Source organism: Oncorhynchus kisutch, linkage group LG26 (genome assembly GCF_002021735.2).
Source record: "Oncorhynchus kisutch isolate 150728-3 linkage group LG26, Okis_V2, whole genome shotgun sequence".
NCBI lineage: Eukaryota > Metazoa > Chordata > Actinopteri > Salmoniformes > Salmonidae > Oncorhynchus > Oncorhynchus kisutch.
Window position 1 is genome coordinate 36,763,392 of NC_034199.2, and position 19,564 is coordinate 36,782,955.

The window sequence follows — 19,564 nt, forward strand, 5'->3', positions numbered from 1 at the left end:
GGTTCTCTGAAGGTCAGCAGGAACTTCTTGACGTGTTCCGAACGTAGCCGGTCGATACTCCTGGCGTCGATGGCTCTGCCTAGGAACTCGTCCACCTCGTCTTCTGGGTTCAGGTTTTCCTGCGTGTTTCTGAAAATGAAATGTCTAGATAACACAAGACGAGGAGATACTTTTTTGTTTTCCGTTTCAGGCCGTCACAAGAGGTCCTTCAGCTCTGTGTCTCTGCGGACTAGCCCACCACAAGCCCCTAACTCACCACCGCACCACTGAACTGCATCACCATAATAAACAAATTGATTGAGATCATCAAACCACTGTCATTATGTTTGTTTGATTGGACTAATCGGTCGTTGAATCAGCAGTGCATTGTTTGAATGCATTGATTAGAGGCAATCTGGCCTATTGTCAGTGGATCAGTGGACAAGATCAAACCAGGTGATTCAAATGTTTTATGAATCACAGACATCATAAGTTACAGTGAGTATGGAAGATGCTGAACTCACTGACACTCATGGGTATGGATGTCCTAAAGTGACTGTCACCATGAAACAAATCCCATTGAAGAACATTGATCTGTCTGTAGCACGTAGGGCAACGCATGGGGACAATCAAATCAAATCTTATTTCTTACATGCTTTGTAAACAACAGGAGCACATAGAATCACATAAAGGAGATTGAAATTGAGATATATTCAGGGTGAGAATACAGACTGCACTTGTGACATATGCATGGTATGCACAAGGGCAAATGGGCCATCCCCTTGAGTGACAACTGGATCAGCCAATCACATCTCCAGGATCCCCTCCTCACCCAGTGAAGAATTACAATTTGGTGAGTTGGATGTTCTGGTTGTGTTTTTGATGGCAGTTCTGTGTATTATAGCAACAGTAGTTTATTTCTCTGACTACCACATACCTATCCAGATAAGTAGGTTATTTCTCTGACTACCACATACCTATCCAGAAGTCAAAATATCTATGGTTATGACACTGCTATTTTGTCTTTAGAAAGCCTGAAAACATGACCTGCAGCAGAAGGTTGCCCAACACCTTGACTGACAGGAGGTGAGATGGGGAGATGGGGGTCTCTACTCACTTGTCCTTGGGGTCTTCAAATCCCTGGAAGACAGAAGAAAAGAGCAGAATAGAGACACTGTTGTCTGACTGGAAAATGACTGAATTTCAGGAACAGCTACAAACAGAGAAACGTAAGTGGGGCTAGAGTTTCTTTTGAAGAGAAAGAGGTAGAATCCATTCACACAGCCAGGTGTTGGCTGAAAATGGAAGTTGCTTCAACCAGCAAGACAAGAGACTGACACACAGCATCCTCTCTGCCCAAACTCCCAGTAAAAGATGCTGAAAAACAACAACAAAGGATTGTGTCCCGAATGACACCCTATTCCCTTCCTTTTGACCAGGTCCCATAAAGCTCTGGTCAAAAGTGGTGCACTACATAGGGAATATGGTGCCATTTGGGATGCACACAAAGTTGAGAACAACAGCTACCCAGGCAGGCATCTTCCTAGGAAGATGAGTCAATAGTGGTTTTAGAGAAGACAGTCTTATTAACAACACATTAGGTGAACTGAAGAGTTTCGACATCTACTGTATCATGGACCTGCAGTGCACTCTACTGGATGAAGATAGCAACAACAGCAGGAGATTAAATGTGCTGTACAGGTCCAAGAAACATTAACACGTCTCTAGTAGATAGTCGTCCTTTTTTCAAATCTAGGTTCCATCTATACTCCTACATTTTCCTAATTGTGAACTAAGCTGAACTAAGCTTTTTATTTTGGACATGGACAGAATGTCTGAATATCTTATAATAACATAAGCAATTCCACTGCCCTCTACAAACATAGAGGTGGAACATCCCCAAATACCAGCATTCTTTATTTTATATGGAATAGGACAACAGGGATTAATGACATAGTAGGAATGTACGACAGAAACACAGTGGTCAGCAAGTCATAAGTCATCTCCACTCCGCTGCCTGCCCTGCAGTGCTGGGAGGTTGGAGGACAGGGGCTAGTGTGGGAACTACTATCACTGTGACTCCCTTTCCCCTCACACAGACCCATTCTCTTTACCTCATGCCCTCTGTCTCGCTCCCTCGCTCCTTGCTCCCACTATCTCTGCTCTTTCTCTACCTCTGCTGCTGTGTAATTTAGGAGCAGGGGGAGGAGAAGAGAGAGAGACAGACAGGAGGAGAGAGAGAGAGGAGCAGAGAGAGAGAGACCAAAACAGAGCAACAGAGACAGACAGAAACAGAGAGACAGAGAGACATAGAGACACAGAGACAGAAACAGAGAGAGAGAGAGAGACCAAAACAGAGCGACAGAGACAGACAGAAACAGAGACAGAGAGACAGAGACAGAGAGACATAGAGAGACAGAGACAGAAACAGAGAGACAGAGAGACAGAGAGACAGAAACAGAGAGACAGAGACAGAGAGACATAGAGAGACAGAGACAGAGAGACATAGAGAGACAGAGACAGAAACAGAGAGACAGAGAGACAGAAACAGAGAGACAGAGAGACAGAGACAGAGAGACAGAGAGACAGAAACAGAGAGACAGAGACAGAAACAGAGAGACCGAGACAGAAACAGAGAGACAGAGACAGAGAGACATAGAGAGACAGAGACAGAAACAGAGAGACAGAGAGACAGAAACAGAGAGACAGAGAGACAGAAACAGAGAGACAGAAACAGAGAGACAGAGAGACAGAAACAGAGAGACAGAAACAGAGAGACAGAGAGACAGAAACAGAGAGACCGAGACAGAAACAGAGAGACAGAGAGACAGAAACAGAGAGACAGAAACAGAGAGACAGAGAGACAGAGACAGAGAGACAGAAACAGAGAGACCGAGACAGAAACAGACAGACAGAGACAGAGAGACAGAGACAGAAACAGAGAGACAGAGAGACAGAAACAGAGAGACCGAGACAGAAACAGAGAGACAGAGACAGAGAGACATAGAGAGACAGAGACAGAAACAGAGAGACAGAGAGACAGAAACAGAGAGACAGAGAGACAGAAACAGAGAGACAGAAACAGAGAGACAGAGACAGAGAGACAGAAACAGAGAGACCGAGACAGAAACAGAGAGACAGAGACAGAGAGACAGAGACAGAAACAGAGAGACAGAGACAGAAACAGAGAGAAAGAGACAGAAACAGAGAGACAGAGACAGAGAGACAGAGACAGAGAAACAGAGAGACAGAGACAGAGAGACAGAGACAGAAACAGAGAGACAGAGACAGAAAGACAGTAACAGAGAAGACAGAGAGACAGAAACAGAGAGACAGAGCAAGAAACAGAGAGACAGAGAGACAGAGACAGAAACAGAGAGACAGAGACAGAAACAGAGAGAAAGAGACAGAAACAGAGAGACAGAGACAGAGAGACAGAGACAGAGAAACAGAGAGACAGAGACAGAGACAGAGAGACAGAGACAGAAACAGAGAGACAGAGACAGAAAGACAGTAACAGAGAAGACAGAGAGACAGAAACAGAGAGACAGAGCAAGAAACAGAGAGACAGAGACAGAAACAGAGAGACAGAGAGACAGAGACAGAAACAGAGAGACAGAAACAGAGAGACAGATAGACAGAAACACAGAGAGACAGAAACAGAGAGACAGAAACAGAGAGAAACAGAGAGAGAGAGAGAGAGAGAGATAACTGAGTAAAGGGTCTAAATACTTATGGAAATCTGATCTTTCTGAATCTGAATCTGTCCCCAAGTATTCCAATGCATAAATAATGTGATCGTATCCCATTTAATCAATGTCGGAAACTATATATTTTTTGTCAAATCTGGAGCAGCAGGTATAGCATCAATGTTAGAGAGTTGGGCCCCTGGAGCAATTTGGGTTAAGTGCCAAATGTTTCAAACCTGTTGCTGTGCCCTCGAGCAGGGCACTTAACCCAAATTGCTCCAGGGGTGCTGGACAATGGTGACCCTAGCCGTGATCCCACTCCCTGCGGGTGTCTCAGGGGGATTTGTGATATGCAAAAACACATTTGTGTAACAGGAAAAATATAAGCACCTTTCAAATTATTATTATCTGTTCGTGATTCTTGCGGTCAATTTGCAGTGTGAAAATGATTTATAACTATCTTCTGGCCCCTGACTATCCGCTCAAGGAAAAATCGGCCCGCAACATACGCCATAACATGACCGTCACACGTCCTTGGCTTTCTATAGTCCCTGGTGAGCACACACAAACACACAACAACAACCTGGCCCTGTTGTGAAGGACAGGAGTAAATATAGAGTATTCCTGAATTGGGGTGAGGGCAGTATGTTTTCTCACCATCCTCTTCATCTCCTTAGAGATCTGGTTTCCTCCCATGTGGTTGTAGAAGGGCCGGTCGGTCCAGGGGCCCATGTTGTGGGTGACAGAGTTGGCTCGCTGACGGTTCATCTTGGCTATCATCGCCTTCTCTTCTTTCTGCAAGGCAAGGGAGACAGACTAATATACTTAGGGATGGTAATGGTCACTCTGGGAAGTACTAATGTAAAATCCTTTATTAATTAACCATGAAAGGCGCATGTTAAAATGGCTTTACTGTCTACCGGTACCCAGTTCCCCCGGCTTGCCCACCGTTTCTACCCCTGACACAGACACAGACAGTATATTGTATTTCTAGAAGTTGAATTTCATGCATCCTCACAATCACTAAATCTACTGTAAATCACTTAAATGTTTTTCAACGTTTCTTCTACAATGAAATATGGTTAAAGGTAGTGATATCTGATCTGGGATGAGAACAGGAAATGTAGAGAACTCTAAAGCCTGCATCTTTAATAGCACCCTATTCCCTACAGTGCACTAGGTCTCTGGTCAACTGTATTGCACTCTATAGGGAATAGGGTCTCATTTGGGACGCACACTGAAAGTTAGCACTAATGTAACAGCGATCATGAGAAAGAACCCATTCCCAGTTCACTGATAGGTTAGAATGGAGTATATAGCAATATGATACATCATGTGAAAACACACATGATATGTGAGCTGGAGTCAAAACTTGTGATATCGCCACAGGACTGATATGACGCACACACACACACACCCCTTTATTTATGTTAGAGTCACCCAGGTACCCAGAGTTCTTCCTGGCCAACTTTCAAGTTTATTTCCCATATGTAATTATTACATTAGACATCGTGCTCATATCTGTGCAATGAATACATTGGAGATCTTACTCTAGCTTACTCTGCTACTCTATGTTACTCTGTTACTCTGTGTTACTCTGCTACTCTGTGTTACTCTGCTACTCTATGTTACTCTGTTACTCTGTGTTACTCTGTTACTCTAGCTTACTCTGCTACTCTATGTTACTCTGTTACTCTATGTTACTCTGTTACTCTGTGTTACTCTGCTACTCTATGTTACTCTGTTACTCTGTTACTCTGTGTTACTCTGCTACTCTATGTTACTCTGTTACTCTGTGTTACTCTGCCACTCTATGTTACTCTGTTACTCTGTGTTACTCTGTTACTCTGTGTTACTCTGCTACTCTATGTTACTCTGTTACTCTGTGTTACTCTGTTACTCTAGCTTACTCTGCTACTCTATGTTACTCTGTTACTCTGTTACTCTGTTACTCTGTGTTACTCTGCTACTCTATGTTACTCTGTTACTCTGTGTTACTCTGTTACTCTGTGTTACTCTGCTACTCTATGTTACTCTGTTACTCTGTGTTACTTTGTGTTACTCTGTCTTACTCTGTTACTCTGTGTTACTCTGTGTTACTCTGTTACTCTGTGTTACTCTATGTTACTCTGGGTTACTCTATGTTACTCTGTTACTCTGTGTTACTCTATGTTACTCTGTTACTCTGTGTTACTCTGTTACTCTGTGTTACTCTGTGTTACTCTGTTACTCTGTGTTATTCTATGCTACTCTGTGTTACTATATGTTACTCCGAGTTACTCTATATTACTCTGTGTTACTATATGTTACTCTGTGTTACTCTATGTTACTCTGAGTTACTCTATGTTCATGTTACTCTGTGTTACTCTGTTACTTTGTGTTACTCTCTGTGTTACTCTATGCTACTCTGTGTTGCTATATGTTACTCTATGTTCATGTTACTCTGTGTTACTATATGTTACTCTGTGTTACTCTATGTTACTCTGAGTTACTCTATGTTCATGTTACTCTGTGTTACTCTGTTACTTTGTTACTTTGTGTTACTCTCTGTGTTACTCTATGCTACTCTGTGTTGCTATATGTTACTCTATGTTCATGTTACTCTATGTTCATGTTACTCTATGTTCATGTTACTCTATCTTACTCTGTTACTTTGTTACTCAATTGTACTCTTATGTTACTCTATGTTAATCTGTTACTCTATGCTACTGTTACTGTCTTATCCCTTTCTACCCTTTTCTATACACACAAACACAAAAACACACACACACACACACACATGATATGACATGTTAGCTGGATTAGAGCCAAGAGCTCACCACAGGTCTGATATGATATGACACACACACACACACACACACACATGATATGACATGTTAGCTGGATTAGAGCCAAGAGCCAAGATATCGCCACAGGTCTGATATGATATGACACACACACACACACACATACCCTTTTCTGGCTGCAGCCCACGATGAGGTAGGTTTCTATGTTGTGTTTCTTCAGATAGACGTTCCTTGCTCCTCCTGATCCTGGCTCTACCTCATAGTCTCCACTCAGGTAGTTCAGAGTGGCCTTGGTGATGTGGATCCGCCTGGCACAGTAACACACCAATGACTTACTGGGCACAATGGACAGGGATTGACAGTATTCATTCATTTCATTTTTATACCATAACAAATTATGATGTAATATTGTCATATTCATAATGTAGTGTAAATCTTTGTTTCCCATTTGACTTTTACAAGTTGTTCTTCTGTCAAATACAGCAAGACAATGTGAATTCAGATGAATGAATGGGTACAGTACAGTATGTTGCACTGTGAACTGTATTCACTGAGACTAGGGTTAAGTTCCAAAATAAGAACGAATGCTCAATACATAGCTTCATTCTATGTGGTACTCTAAGCAGTATGCTAATGTATAATGGAACACAGCCTAATAGTGTCATTGGGTGAGTGACTGTGTACTGGTTTGTTGTGATTGGCTGGACGTACCCTGCCGCACCCCCGGCCTCCATGTGATTGGCTAACGTGACATCGTTGGACCACACATCAAACTGCCACTTCCTGAGTCCCAGCACCCCACAGTGGACCCTGCCGCTATGGATTCCCACACGCATGTTCACGTTGACCCCTGTCACCTCTCTCACCAGCCTCGAGCACAGACAGAAACAATCAGAAACAACTGAGCACTGATTGACAGATTGACCACATCATCAAGCAATAGAAGGGAGTAAAAGGAAATAGTAAATTGAGAGAAAAATGACAATGCTTCCACAACAATAGCAAACTGAATCCACAGGAAATGATCCTTCCTTGCAGTGAGGCTCCAGTATGTGTGTGACCTATCTCTGGCTAATGCCTGACCGACTGACTTACCGACCACATGACTGAACAACTGACTACTGACCGACTTACTGACCGACCGACTGACTGACCGACTCACTGACCGACCGACTGACTGACCGACTGACTGACCGACTGACTGACCAACTGACTGACCGACCTACTCACGACCGACCACTTGACTGACTGTCAGTTGGTCAGTCAAGTGGTCGGTCTGTCAGTCAGTCAGTCTGTGAGTCGGTCAGTCGGTCAGTCAAGTGGTCGGTCAGTCAGTCAGTCAGTCTGTGAGTCGGTCGGTCAGTAAGTCGGTCAGTAAGTCGGTTAGTCAGTCGGTCGATCAGTCAATCAGTCAAATGGTTGGTCAGTCAAGTGGTCGGTCAGTCGATCAGTAGGTCGGTCGGTCAGTTGGTCAGTCAAGTGGTCAGTCAGTCGGTTGGTCAATTGGTCAGTCAGTCGGTCAGTAAGTCGGTCAGTCGGTCAGTCAGTCAGTTGGTCAGTAAGTCGGTTAGTCAGTCGGTCGATCAGTCAATCAGTCAAATGGTTGGTCAGTCAAGTGGTCGGTCAGTCGATCAGTAGGTCGGTCGGTCAGTTGGCCAGTCAAGTGGTCAGTCAGTCGGTTGGTCAATTGGTCAGTCAGTCGGTCAGTAAGTCGGTCAGTCGGTCGGTCAGTCAGTTGGTCAGTATGTCGGTCAGACAGTCGGTCAGTCAGTTGGTCAGTCGGTCAAGTGTTTGGTCAAACTGTCTAACTGACCGACTGATTGACCGACCATCCACTTGACTGACTGACCGACTGACTGACTGACTGACCGACTTACTGACCGACCTACTGATCGACTGACCGTCCACTTGACTGACCGACTGACCAACTGACCGACTGACTGACTGACCGGCTTACTGACCGACTCACCGACTGACCGACCGACCACTAGACTGACCGACCGACTGACTGACCGACTGACCGACCTACTAACCGACCGACCGAGTGACGACCAGCCATCCACTTGACTAACTGACGACTGACCGACTGACTGACCGACTTACTGACCGACCTACTGATCGACTGACCGACCACTTGACTGACCAACGATTTGACTGACCAACTGATCGACGGACTGACCAACTTACCGACCGACTGACTGACTGACCTACCGACCAACCTACCACTTGACTGACCGACTGACTGACAAGTGGTCATTCAGTCAGTTGGTGAGTAGGTTGGTCAGTAAGTTGGTCAGTCGGTCAATCAGTCGGTCAGTCAAGTGGTTGGTCAGTCAAGTGGTTGGTCAGTCGATCAGTAGGTCAGTCGATCAGTCAATTGGTCAGTCAGTCGGTCAGTCAGTCAGTCGGTCAGTATTTCGGTCGGTCGGTTGGTCAGTCAGTCAGTCGGTCGGTCAGTATGTCGGTCAGTCAGTCAGTTGGTCAGCCAAATGCCGGTCAATCAGTCGGTCAGTTGGTGAGTAGTAGGTTGGTCAGTCAGTCAGTGAGTCGGTTTGGACAGTTGGTCCGACCGACTCAAGTGACCGGCCAACTGACTGGCTGACTGACTGACTGACCACTTGATTGACTGACCGACCACTTGACTGACCGAATGACCGACCACTTGACTGACCGACTGACTGACTGACTTACCGACTTACTGACCGACCGACTCAGCGACTGACTGACCAACATACTGACCAACTGACTGACCAACCGACTACTTGACTGACTGACTTAGCACTTAAATGACCGATTGACTGACCGACTGACTGACTGACCAACCGACCACTTGACTGCAACTGACTGACCGACCGACTGACTGACTGACCAACCGACAGACTGACCAACCACTTAACTGACTGACTGCCCAATTCACTGACCGACCGACTGACCGACTTACTGACCGACCGACTAACCGACATACTGACTGACCGAAATACTGACTGAAATACTGACCACTTGACTGACCGACTGACCTACTGATCGACTGACCGACCACTTGCCTGACCAACCATTTGACTAACCAACTGATCGATGGACTGACCGACTTACTGACCGACCGACTCACCGACTGACTGAACGACCAGTTGACTGACCGACTGACTGACCGACCACTTGATTGACCGACTTACTGACTGACCGACCGACTCAGTCTGTGAGTCGGTCAGTCAGTCGTTCAGTCAAGTGGTCGGTCAGTCGGTCGGTCAGTAAGTCAGTGAGTCGGTCGGTCAGTAAGTCAGTCAGTAAGTTGGTCAGTCAGTCGGTGAGTCGGTCGGTCAGTAAGTAGGTCAGTCCGTCAATCGGTCGGTCAGTCAGTTGGTAAGTATTTCGGTCAGTATTTTGGTCAGTCGGTCGGTCATTGTGTTGGTCAGTCGGTCAGTCAGTCGGTCAGTCGGTCAGTCAGTCGGTCAGTCGGTTGATCAGTCGGTGAGTAGGTTGGTCAGTCAGACGGTCAGTCAAGTGACCGGCCGACTGAATGACCACTTGACTGACTGACCGGCTGACCGACCACTTGACTGACCGAATGACTGACTGACTGATCGACTGACCAACCGACTGACTGACTGAACGAAAACTTGACTGACCGTATGACCGACCACTTGACTGACCGACTGACTGACTAACTGACTGACTGAACGACCGACCACTTGACTGACCGACTGACTGACTGACCGACCGACTGACTGACCGACTGACCATTAGAATGACCGACTGACTAATTGACTGGCCGACTGACTGACCGACCACTTGGCTGCGACTGACTGACCGACCGACCAACTGACCGACTAACTGACCCACCATTTGACTGACCGACAACTTGACTGACCGACCACTTGACTCACTGACCGACTGACCGACCAACCGACGGACTGACCACAGGGCAGAGCAGACAGAGGACAGGACCACAGTGTCTGTGTGGCCCCGCCCGTCCTTTATAATGACTCACCTCCTCTTACAGGAGTCAGAGAGAGAGAGTAGGGCAATGCGTTTGTGTGGTCTTTCTTTATTAGATATGGCCGGTGGCATACTGTAATCATCCAAACCTCATTATGACGTCAGAACTAATGTTCTAAGGCAGGGCCACCTCAGAGCAGTCGTTGACTCAACCTCTGCAGACACAAATTAGGCTAAGTGCCTCTTCGTGGGGATAGAATAAACTTGATTTGAACTTGCCAACTGTTTGGTTTCTCAGTACTGGGATTAAAGTAGAGTACAATGGAACTAATGCATACCTGCCTCCTACCACCTCTCTGGAACAAAGACCTGCACATTCTGTGGCTCTCCAGTCCCAGGGTTAAAGACAAGGGTGTTTTACCGTGAGCTGGACAGAGCCAGACCAGACAAGGTCTGTTGTTTTCCATTGACATATACTTTTATATAATATAGACAGTTTACAGTGCTTTCAGAAAATATTCACACCGGTTTACTTTTTCCAAATGTTGATGTGTTACAGTCTGTTTAAAATGGATTACATTGAGATTTTGTGTCACTGGCCTGGAATTGTGTTTAGATTTTTTTTTACAAATGTTAATAAAAAATGATAAGCTGAAAAGTCAATAAGTCTTAGTGTTCAATCCCTTTGTTATGGCCTAAATAAGTACAGGAGTAAACATTTGCTTAAACAGTCACATAATAATTTGCATTGACTCATTCTGTGTGCAATAATATTGTCAAACATATATTTTTTATGACTTCCTCATCTCTGTACCCCATACATACAATTATCTGTAAGATCCTTCAGTCACAAAGACCAGGGAGGTTTGCAATGCCTTGCATAGAAAGGCACCTATTGGTCGATGGGCAAAAAAATTGCTGAAATGTAATATCCCTTTGAGCATGGGCAAGTTATTAATTACATTTTGAATGGTGTCACTACAAAGATACAGGCGTCCTTCCTAACTCAATTGCCGGAGAGGAAGAAAACCGCTCAGGGATTTCACCATGAGGCCAATGATGACTTTATACAGTTACAGATTTTAATGGCTGTAATAGGACAAGACTGAGGGTGGATCAACAACATTGTAGTTACTCCACAATACTAACCTAATGACAAAGTGAAAAGAAGAACCATCAAACAGGTAAAGCATCAATACAGGACTAAGATTGATTCCTACTACATCGTCAGATGTGGCAGGGCTTGCAAATTCTTACGGACTACAAAGGGAAGCCCAGTCGTGAGCTGCCCAGTGACGCGAGCCTACCAGACGAGCTAAATGCCTTTATGCTTGCTTCGAAGCATGCATGAGAGCACTAGCTGTTCCAGATGACTGTGTGATCATGCTCTCCGTAGCCGATGTGAGCAAGACCTTTAAGCAAGTCAACATTCACAAGGCCACGGGGCCAGACGGATTACCAGGAAGTGTACTCAGAGCATGTGCGTATCAACTGACAAGTGTCTTCACTGACATTTTCAACCTCTCCTTGACCGAGTCTGTAATACCTACGTAATACCTGTTTCCAAGAAAGCGAAGGTAACCTGCCAAATGACTACAGCCCCGTAGCACTCAAGACGGTAGCCATGAAGTGCTTTGAAAGGCTGGTCATGGCTCACATCAACACGTTATCCCAGAAACCCTAGACCCACTCCAATTCACTTTAACGCCCCAACAGATCCACAGATGACGCAATCTCAATCGCACTCCACACTGCCCTTTCCCACCTGGACAAAAGGAACGCCTATATGAGAAAGCTGTTCATTGACTACAGCTCAGCGTTCAACACCATAGTACCCTCAAAGCTCATCACTAAGCTAAGAACTCTGGGACTAAACACCTCCCTCTGCAACTGGATCCTGGACTTCCTGACGGGCCACCCACAGGTGGTAAGGGTAGGCAACAACACATCCACCACGCTGATCCTCAACACGGGGGCCCCTCAGGGGTGTGTGCTTAGTCCCCTCCTGTACTCCCTGTTCACCCACGAATCTGTGGCCAAGCACGTCTCCAACACCATCATTAAGTTTGCAGACGACACAACAGTGGTAAGCCTGATCACCAACAATGATGAGACAGGCTATGGACAGCCTCAACATGATCAAGACAAAGGAGCTGATCGTGGACTACAGGAAAATACTCCCCCATTCACATCGAACACTCCCCCATTCACATCGATGGGGCTGCAGTGGAGCCAGTCGAGAGTTTCAAGTTCCTTGGTGTCCACATCCCCAACAAACTATCATGGTCCAAACACACCAAGACAGTCATGAAGAGGGCATGACAACACCTTTTCTCCCTCAGGAGACTGAAAAGATTTGCCATGGGTCCCCAGATCCTCAAAAAGTTCTACAGCTGCACCATTGAGAGCATCCTGACCGGTTGCATCACCGCCTGGTATGGCAACTGCTCGGCATCTGTCCGTAAAACGCAACAGAGGGAAGTGCGTACAGCCCAGTACATTACTGGGGCCAAGCTTCCTGCCATCCAGGACCTATATACTAGGCAGTACGCACTTCCCTCTGTAGCACCTTACAGTCAAAGACTCTAGTCACCCAATACTTAGACTGTTCTTTCTGCTACCGCACGGCAAGCGGTACCGGGGAAAGCGATACCAAAAGGCTCCTTAACAGCTTCTACTCCCAAGCCATAAGACTGTTGAACAATTAATCAAATAGCCACCCAAACTATTTACATTGTAACACTCCCCTTTTGTTTGTACACTGCTGCTTCTCACTGTTTATTATCTATGCATAGTCACTTTACCCCTACCTACATGTACAAATTACCTCATCTAACCTGTACCCCCGCACATTGACGGCGGTACTAGTACCCCTGTCTATAGACTCATTATTGTTATTATTATTAATATATTTTTTTTTTTAAACTTTAGTTCATTTAGTAAATAATTTCTTAACTCCATTTCTTGAATTGTTGGTTAAGGGCTTGTTAGTAAGCATTTCATGGTGGGGGCTGTGCTTTGGCAACGTGGGTGGGGTTATATCCTTCCTGTTTGGCCCTGTCCGGGGTTATCATCGGATGGGGCCACAGTGTCTCCTGACCCCTCCTGCCTCAGCCTCCAGTATTTATGCTGCAGTAGTTTATGTGTCAGGGGGCTAGGGTCAGTTTGTTATATCTGGAGTACTTCTCCTGTCTTATCCGGTGTCCTGTGTGAATTTAAGTATGCTCTCTCTAATTCTCTCTTTCTCTCGGAGGATGTGAGCCCTAGGACCATGCCTCAGGACTACCTGGCATGATGACTCCTTGCTGTACCCAGTCCACCTGGCCGTGCTGCTGCTCCAGTACAAACTGTTCTGCCTGCGGCTATGGAATCCTGACCTGTTCACCGGACGTGCTACCGGTCCCAGACCTGCTGTTTTCAACTCTTTGGAGACAGCAGGAGTGGTAGAGATACTCTTAATGATCGGCTATGAAAAGCCAACTGACATTTACTCCTGAGGTGCTGACTTGATAATCTCCACCCGGCACAACCCGAAGAGGACTGGCCACCCCTCATAGCCTGGTTCCTCTCTAGGTTTCTTCCTAGGTTTTGGCCTTTCTAGGGAGTTTTTCCTAGCCACCGTGTTTCTTATGTTATTGCTTGCTGTTTGGGGTTTTAGGCTGCGTTTCTGTACAGCACTTTGAGATATCAGCTGATGTACGAAGGGCTATATAAATACATTTGATTTGATTTGATGGTGAGGTCTACACCTGTTGTATTTGGCTCATGTGAGAAATAACATTTGATTTGATTTGATGTGAAATCCAACACAATAGATCACTGAGTACCACTTTAAAATGTTTCAAGCATGGTGATGGCTACATCATTTTATGAGTATGCTTGTCATCAGCAAAGACTAGGGAGGTTTTTTTAGGGTAAAAAGAAATGGAATATAGCTAAGCACGAGCAAAATCCTAGAGGAAAACCTGGTTCAGTCTGCTTTCCAACAGACACTGGGAAAAAAACTCACCTTTCAGCAGGATAATTGGATACTTATGTAAGTGTTGTAATTTTGTCATTGTGGGGTATTGTTTGTGGATGGGTTTGAAAAAATATCTATTTAATCCATGTTGAACTCAGGTTGTAACACAACAACATGTGGAATAAGTCAAGGGGTATGAATACTTTCTGAAGGCAGTGTATGTGGAATAAGTCAAGGGGTATGAATACTTTCTGAAGGCAGTGTATGTGGAATAAGTCAAGGGGTATGAATACTTTCTGAAGGCAGTGTATGTGGAATAAGTCAAGGGGTATGAATACTTTCTGAAGGCAGTGTATGTGGAATAAGTCAAGGGGTATGAATACTTTCTGAAGGCAGTGTATGTGGAATAAGTCAAGGGGTATGAATACTTTCTGAAGGCAGTGTATGTGGAATAAGTCAAGGGGTATGAATACTTTCTGAAGGCAGTGTATGTGGAATAAGTCAAGGGGTATGAATACTTTCTGAAGGCAGTGTATGTGGAATAAGTCAAGGGGTATGAATACTTTCTGAAGGCAGTGTATGTGGAATAAGTCAAGGGGTATGAATACTTTCTGAAGGCAGTGTATGTGGAATAAGTCAAGGGGTATGAATACTTTCTGAAGGCAGTGTATGTGGAATAAGTCAAGGGGTATGAATACTTTCTGAAGGCAGTGTATGTGGAATAAGTCAAGGGGTATGAATACCTTCTGAAGGCTCTGTATGTGGCCATGTCATACTCACGAGATGGCCTCGATCATGTCCACCCCCATCTCCACACAGCAGGATGCGTGGTCAGCCCGGGCCTCTGGCAGCCCAGACACACAGTAGTAGCAGTCTCCCAGGATCTTAATACGCAGGCAGTGGTTTTCCTATTGACACACAGACAGCATACCTTTCATGATCTATTTCTATTCAAATCCAATTTTCCCTAACTCCTAACACTAAACCTAACCCTTACCCTAACCCTAACCTTTACTCAACCCTAAACCTAACCACTACCCTAATTGTAACCCTAAACCTAACCCCTAAGCCCAAAATAGCCATTGTCTTGTGGGCTCCCCACGACCCCAAGAGGGAGAATTGTCCTGGTATTGTTGTCCTTGTGGGGACTTTGGGGGATTTCAGGTATCCACGAGGATAGTAATACAAGCCCACGTATTGGACACACATGTATGCATGCACACACACGCACACAGAATGTGTTAGTGTGTTAATGGCGTTTCCTTTATACAGTAGAGGGTTTTACATACCATGATTACAATATTTATTATTATTGCTTATTGAAATGCACTTTGTAGTACCTCTCTGGATAAAAGCTTCATGACTAAAATGTCAATGTAAAATAATTCCTTAGCATTTAAAACCTGACAAATATACTGTATCTAGGCTACAGAATTCTGGCTTCACATTTGACCAACACTTGGGATGAAACTGAAGATCTGGCATGTATGTGGTATGATACATACAGAGCAGTGTTACCCATTTATAATGTACTGTCACTTATGAATAAATACCAAGTCTAAATACCATATTCCTCATGCCATAGATATGTTAAGGGTTTGGACTTTCACATCTGTTAGTGTTGAATGACATCGGAAACGAATTGTTCCCAGTGGGAACGTCAAGGTCTGGAAGCATGGAAGCACTGATCTTCCTTTTCTGCAAAAAGCCCTCTTTATACAGTATGTTATAAATAGTTTTATAAAACTATTTCATCTATTTTAATACAATTTCCCTGCAGTGTAAAATACTGTTATTAATAACTATGTGCCATTATTTCCCTCCTTCTCACTGTAAACAACAGAGCTTTGTGAGGAGAAAGTCCTACTGCACTCCATTATCGCTGTTTTACACACTAAAAACAAATGGTTCTATATAGTGCCAAATAAGGGTTCTTTGCCTTGTTACCAAAGCGGAACCCTTTTTGATGGTTCTATAAAGAGCCATACTCATAAGGTTCTAAATGGAGCCAGTATGGTGCTATAAAGAACCCTTTCCCAAGGTTCTATAAAGAACCATTAAAAGAAGCTTCTATGTAACACCAACATTCTGCTATGGTTACAACCCTTTTTGGGGCTATATAGAACCCTTTTTATGGTTCTTTATAGATAATCGTTCTGTAAAGAACCTTTCTCAATCTCAAAGATTCTTTGTAGAAACATACAGGTTTTTTATTCAGATGTTATTATTGTGTTTATTCACAAGTTGAATCAGGTATGCTAGTTCTGCAACAGCTGGGAGTCCCTGAGGAGAGAATGAGGACTATTGACTTAGTCAATCATTCTCAATTAACACAAGGCCAAACGTGAGTCTTTCACAAGACACAATCACTGGCCATTGTCATATATAACATGTACTGGCATAGCACAACATATTAGATCAACTGAAATGACACTCTCACTCACGGTTGCACAAAAATAGCAGTGAACAAACCCCAAATATTCAAATGAGCCGCCTCCCCTACATTTTAATTATCACTAAAAGAGAAAATACAATTGTTTTTGTGTACTGTAAAATACACAACATAGGCTATTGTGTGTGTGTGCTTGATTCTTTGTTATTTAGCATTCAAGGCCATTAAGTGAATGGGGTAGTGGGGGTGGAAAAACACAGGGTGATCATATGCAACTTAAGAGAAAAATCTAACAAAAACTTTAATGGAAAGCTTTAGAAATCATTCTTCATGACTTCCAGAACACATAGCTGAGAAGCTGAGCTTGTCCTTGGTATGACGTTAAAATGTACCGGTTGCTTATCCAGCCTTGTGGTCTCTGTGTGTGTGTGTGTGTGTGTGTGTGTGTGTGTGTGTGTGTGTGTGTGTGTGTGTGTGTGTGTGTGTGTGTGTGTGTGTGTGTGTGTGTGTGTGTGTGTGTGTGTGTGTGTGTGTGTGTGTGTGTGTGTGTGTGTGTGTGTGTGTGTGTGAGAGAGAGTGAGAGAGTGTGTGTGTGTGCTCTCACCGCAGCCAGCTTGTCGAAGCGGGCAAACAGTTCGTTGAGAGTCATCACCAGCTCCTGGGCAGTACACTGGGACGCCAGGCTGGTAAACCCTTCAATATCTGCAAACAGGATACTGCAAGACACACACACACACACACACACAGAGTGAGAGAGACAGACAGAGACACACACACACAGAGGCAGTGAGAGGGAGACATACAGAGACGGAGAGAGTGAGAAACACCCAGAGAGAGAGACGCAGAGAGAGACAGAGACACACACAGAGACAGAGCGAGGGAGACACACACAGAGACAGAGAGGGAGACAGACACAGAGACAGAGGGAGACGCGCACAGAGACAGAGAGAGGGAGACACACACAGAGACAGAGAGAGGGAGACACACAGAGACAAAGAGTAAGAAACACAGATACAGAGTGAGAAACGCAGAGAGAGAGAGAGAGAGAGAGAGAGAGAGAGAGAGAGAGAGAGAGAGAGAGAGACACACACACACAGAGACAGAGAGAGAGAGAGACACACACAGAGACAGAGAGAGAGACAGAGAGACAGAGAGACAGAGAGACAGAGACAGAGTGTGAGAAACACAGAGAGACAGAGACAGAAAGAGACATAGAGAGAGACAGAGAGATAGACACAGAGACATAGAGAGAGGGAGACACACAGAGACAGAGAGAGTGAGAAATGCAGAGAGAGAGAGTTATCTCAAGTTACTTGCAAGCACAGTGCTCAGTATTTTACAGCCACCCAGACATTGAACTCAGCACAGTGCTCAGTATCTTACAGCCAACCAGACATTGAACTCAGCACAGTGCTCAGTATTTTACAGCCACCCAGACATTGAACTCAGCACAGTGCTCTGTATCTTACAGCCAACCAGACATTGAACTCAGCACAGTGCTCCGTATCTTACAGCCAACCAGACATTGAACTCAGCACAGGGCTCCGTATCTTACAGCCAACCAGACATTGAACTCAGCACAGGGCTCCGTATCTTACAGCCAACCAGACATTGAACTCAGCACAGGGCTCCGTATCTTACAGCCAACCAGACATTGAACTCAGCACAGTGCTCCGTATCTTACAGCCAACCAGACATTGAACTCATCACAGTGCTCCGTATCTTACAGCCAACCAGACATTGAACTCAGCACAGTGCTCCGTATCTTACAGCCAACCAGACATTGAACTCAGCACAGTGCTCCGTATCTTACAGCCAACCAGACATTGAACTCAGCACAGTGCTCCGTATCTTACAGCCAACCAGACATTGAACTCAGCACAGTGCTCCGTATCTTACAGCCAACCAGACATTGAACTCAGCACAGGGCTCCGTATCTTACAGCCAACCAGACATTGAACTCAGCACAGGGCTCCGTATCTTACAGCCAACCAGACATTGAACTCAGCACAGTGCTCCGTATCTTACAGCCAACCAGACATTGAACTCAGCACAGGGCTCCGTATCTTACAGCCAACCAGACATTGAACTCAGCACAGTGCTCCGTATCTTACAGCCAACCAGACATTGAACTCAGCACAGGGCTCCGTATCTTACAGCCAACCAGACATTGAACTCAGCACAGGGCTCCGTATCTTACAGCCAACCAGACATTGAACTCAGCACAGGGCTCCGTATCTTACAGCCAACCAGACATTGAACTCAGCACAGGGCTCCGTATCTTACAGCCAACCAGACATTGAACTCAGCACAGTGCTCCGTATCTTACAGCCAACCAGACATTGAACTCAGCACAGGGCTCCGTATCTTACAGCCAACCAGACATTGAACTCAGCACAGGGCTCCGTATCTTACAGCCAACCAGACATTGAACTCAGCACAGGGCTCCGTATCTTACAGCCAACCAGACATTCCTGCCAAGGCAGCAGCTACTCTTCCTGGGGTCCAAACATATTAAAGCACTTCCATATAAAACAAAAGATAAAACAGTCCATCAGATAACATTATTACACTACTGTATCTACAATACAAAATGTTTGATACCACCATACAACAATATCACAATGAATGCGTATGCATGTGTCTGTACCTTTGTATGTGTCTCGTCACAGTCCCCGCTGTTCCATAAGGTGTATTTTTACACGTTTTTTAAATCTGATTCCACATCAGCTACCCGATGTGGAATAGAGTTCCATGTAGTCATGGCTCTATGTAGTACTGTGCGCCTCCCGTAGTCTGTTTTGGACTTGGGGACTGTGAA

General features: G+C 45.0%; 1 protein-coding gene across 1 annotated transcript in view; it reads right to left on the reverse strand.

The window, feature by feature from the left end:
• Nucleotides 1–19,564, reverse strand: part of LOC109870742 (adenylate cyclase type 5-like) — a 129,734-nt gene that overhangs the window by 17,588 nt on the left and 92,582 nt on the right. The window contains exons 4-10 of the mRNA XM_031805588.1: nt 17,348–17,459; nt 15,132–15,259; nt 7,166–7,324; nt 6,621–6,762; nt 4,326–4,463; nt 1,097–1,119; nt 1–129 (exon numbers count right to left, since the gene is read on the reverse strand). The exon at nt 1–129 is cut by the window's left edge and continues 16 nt beyond it. Coding sequence (XP_031661448.1) covers nt 1–129; nt 1,097–1,119; nt 4,326–4,463; nt 6,621–6,762; nt 7,166–7,324; nt 15,132–15,259; nt 17,348–17,459 — 831 coding nt within the window. The remainder of the gene's footprint in view (nt 130–1,096; nt 1,120–4,325; nt 4,464–6,620; nt 6,763–7,165; nt 7,325–15,131; nt 15,260–17,347; nt 17,460–19,564) is intronic.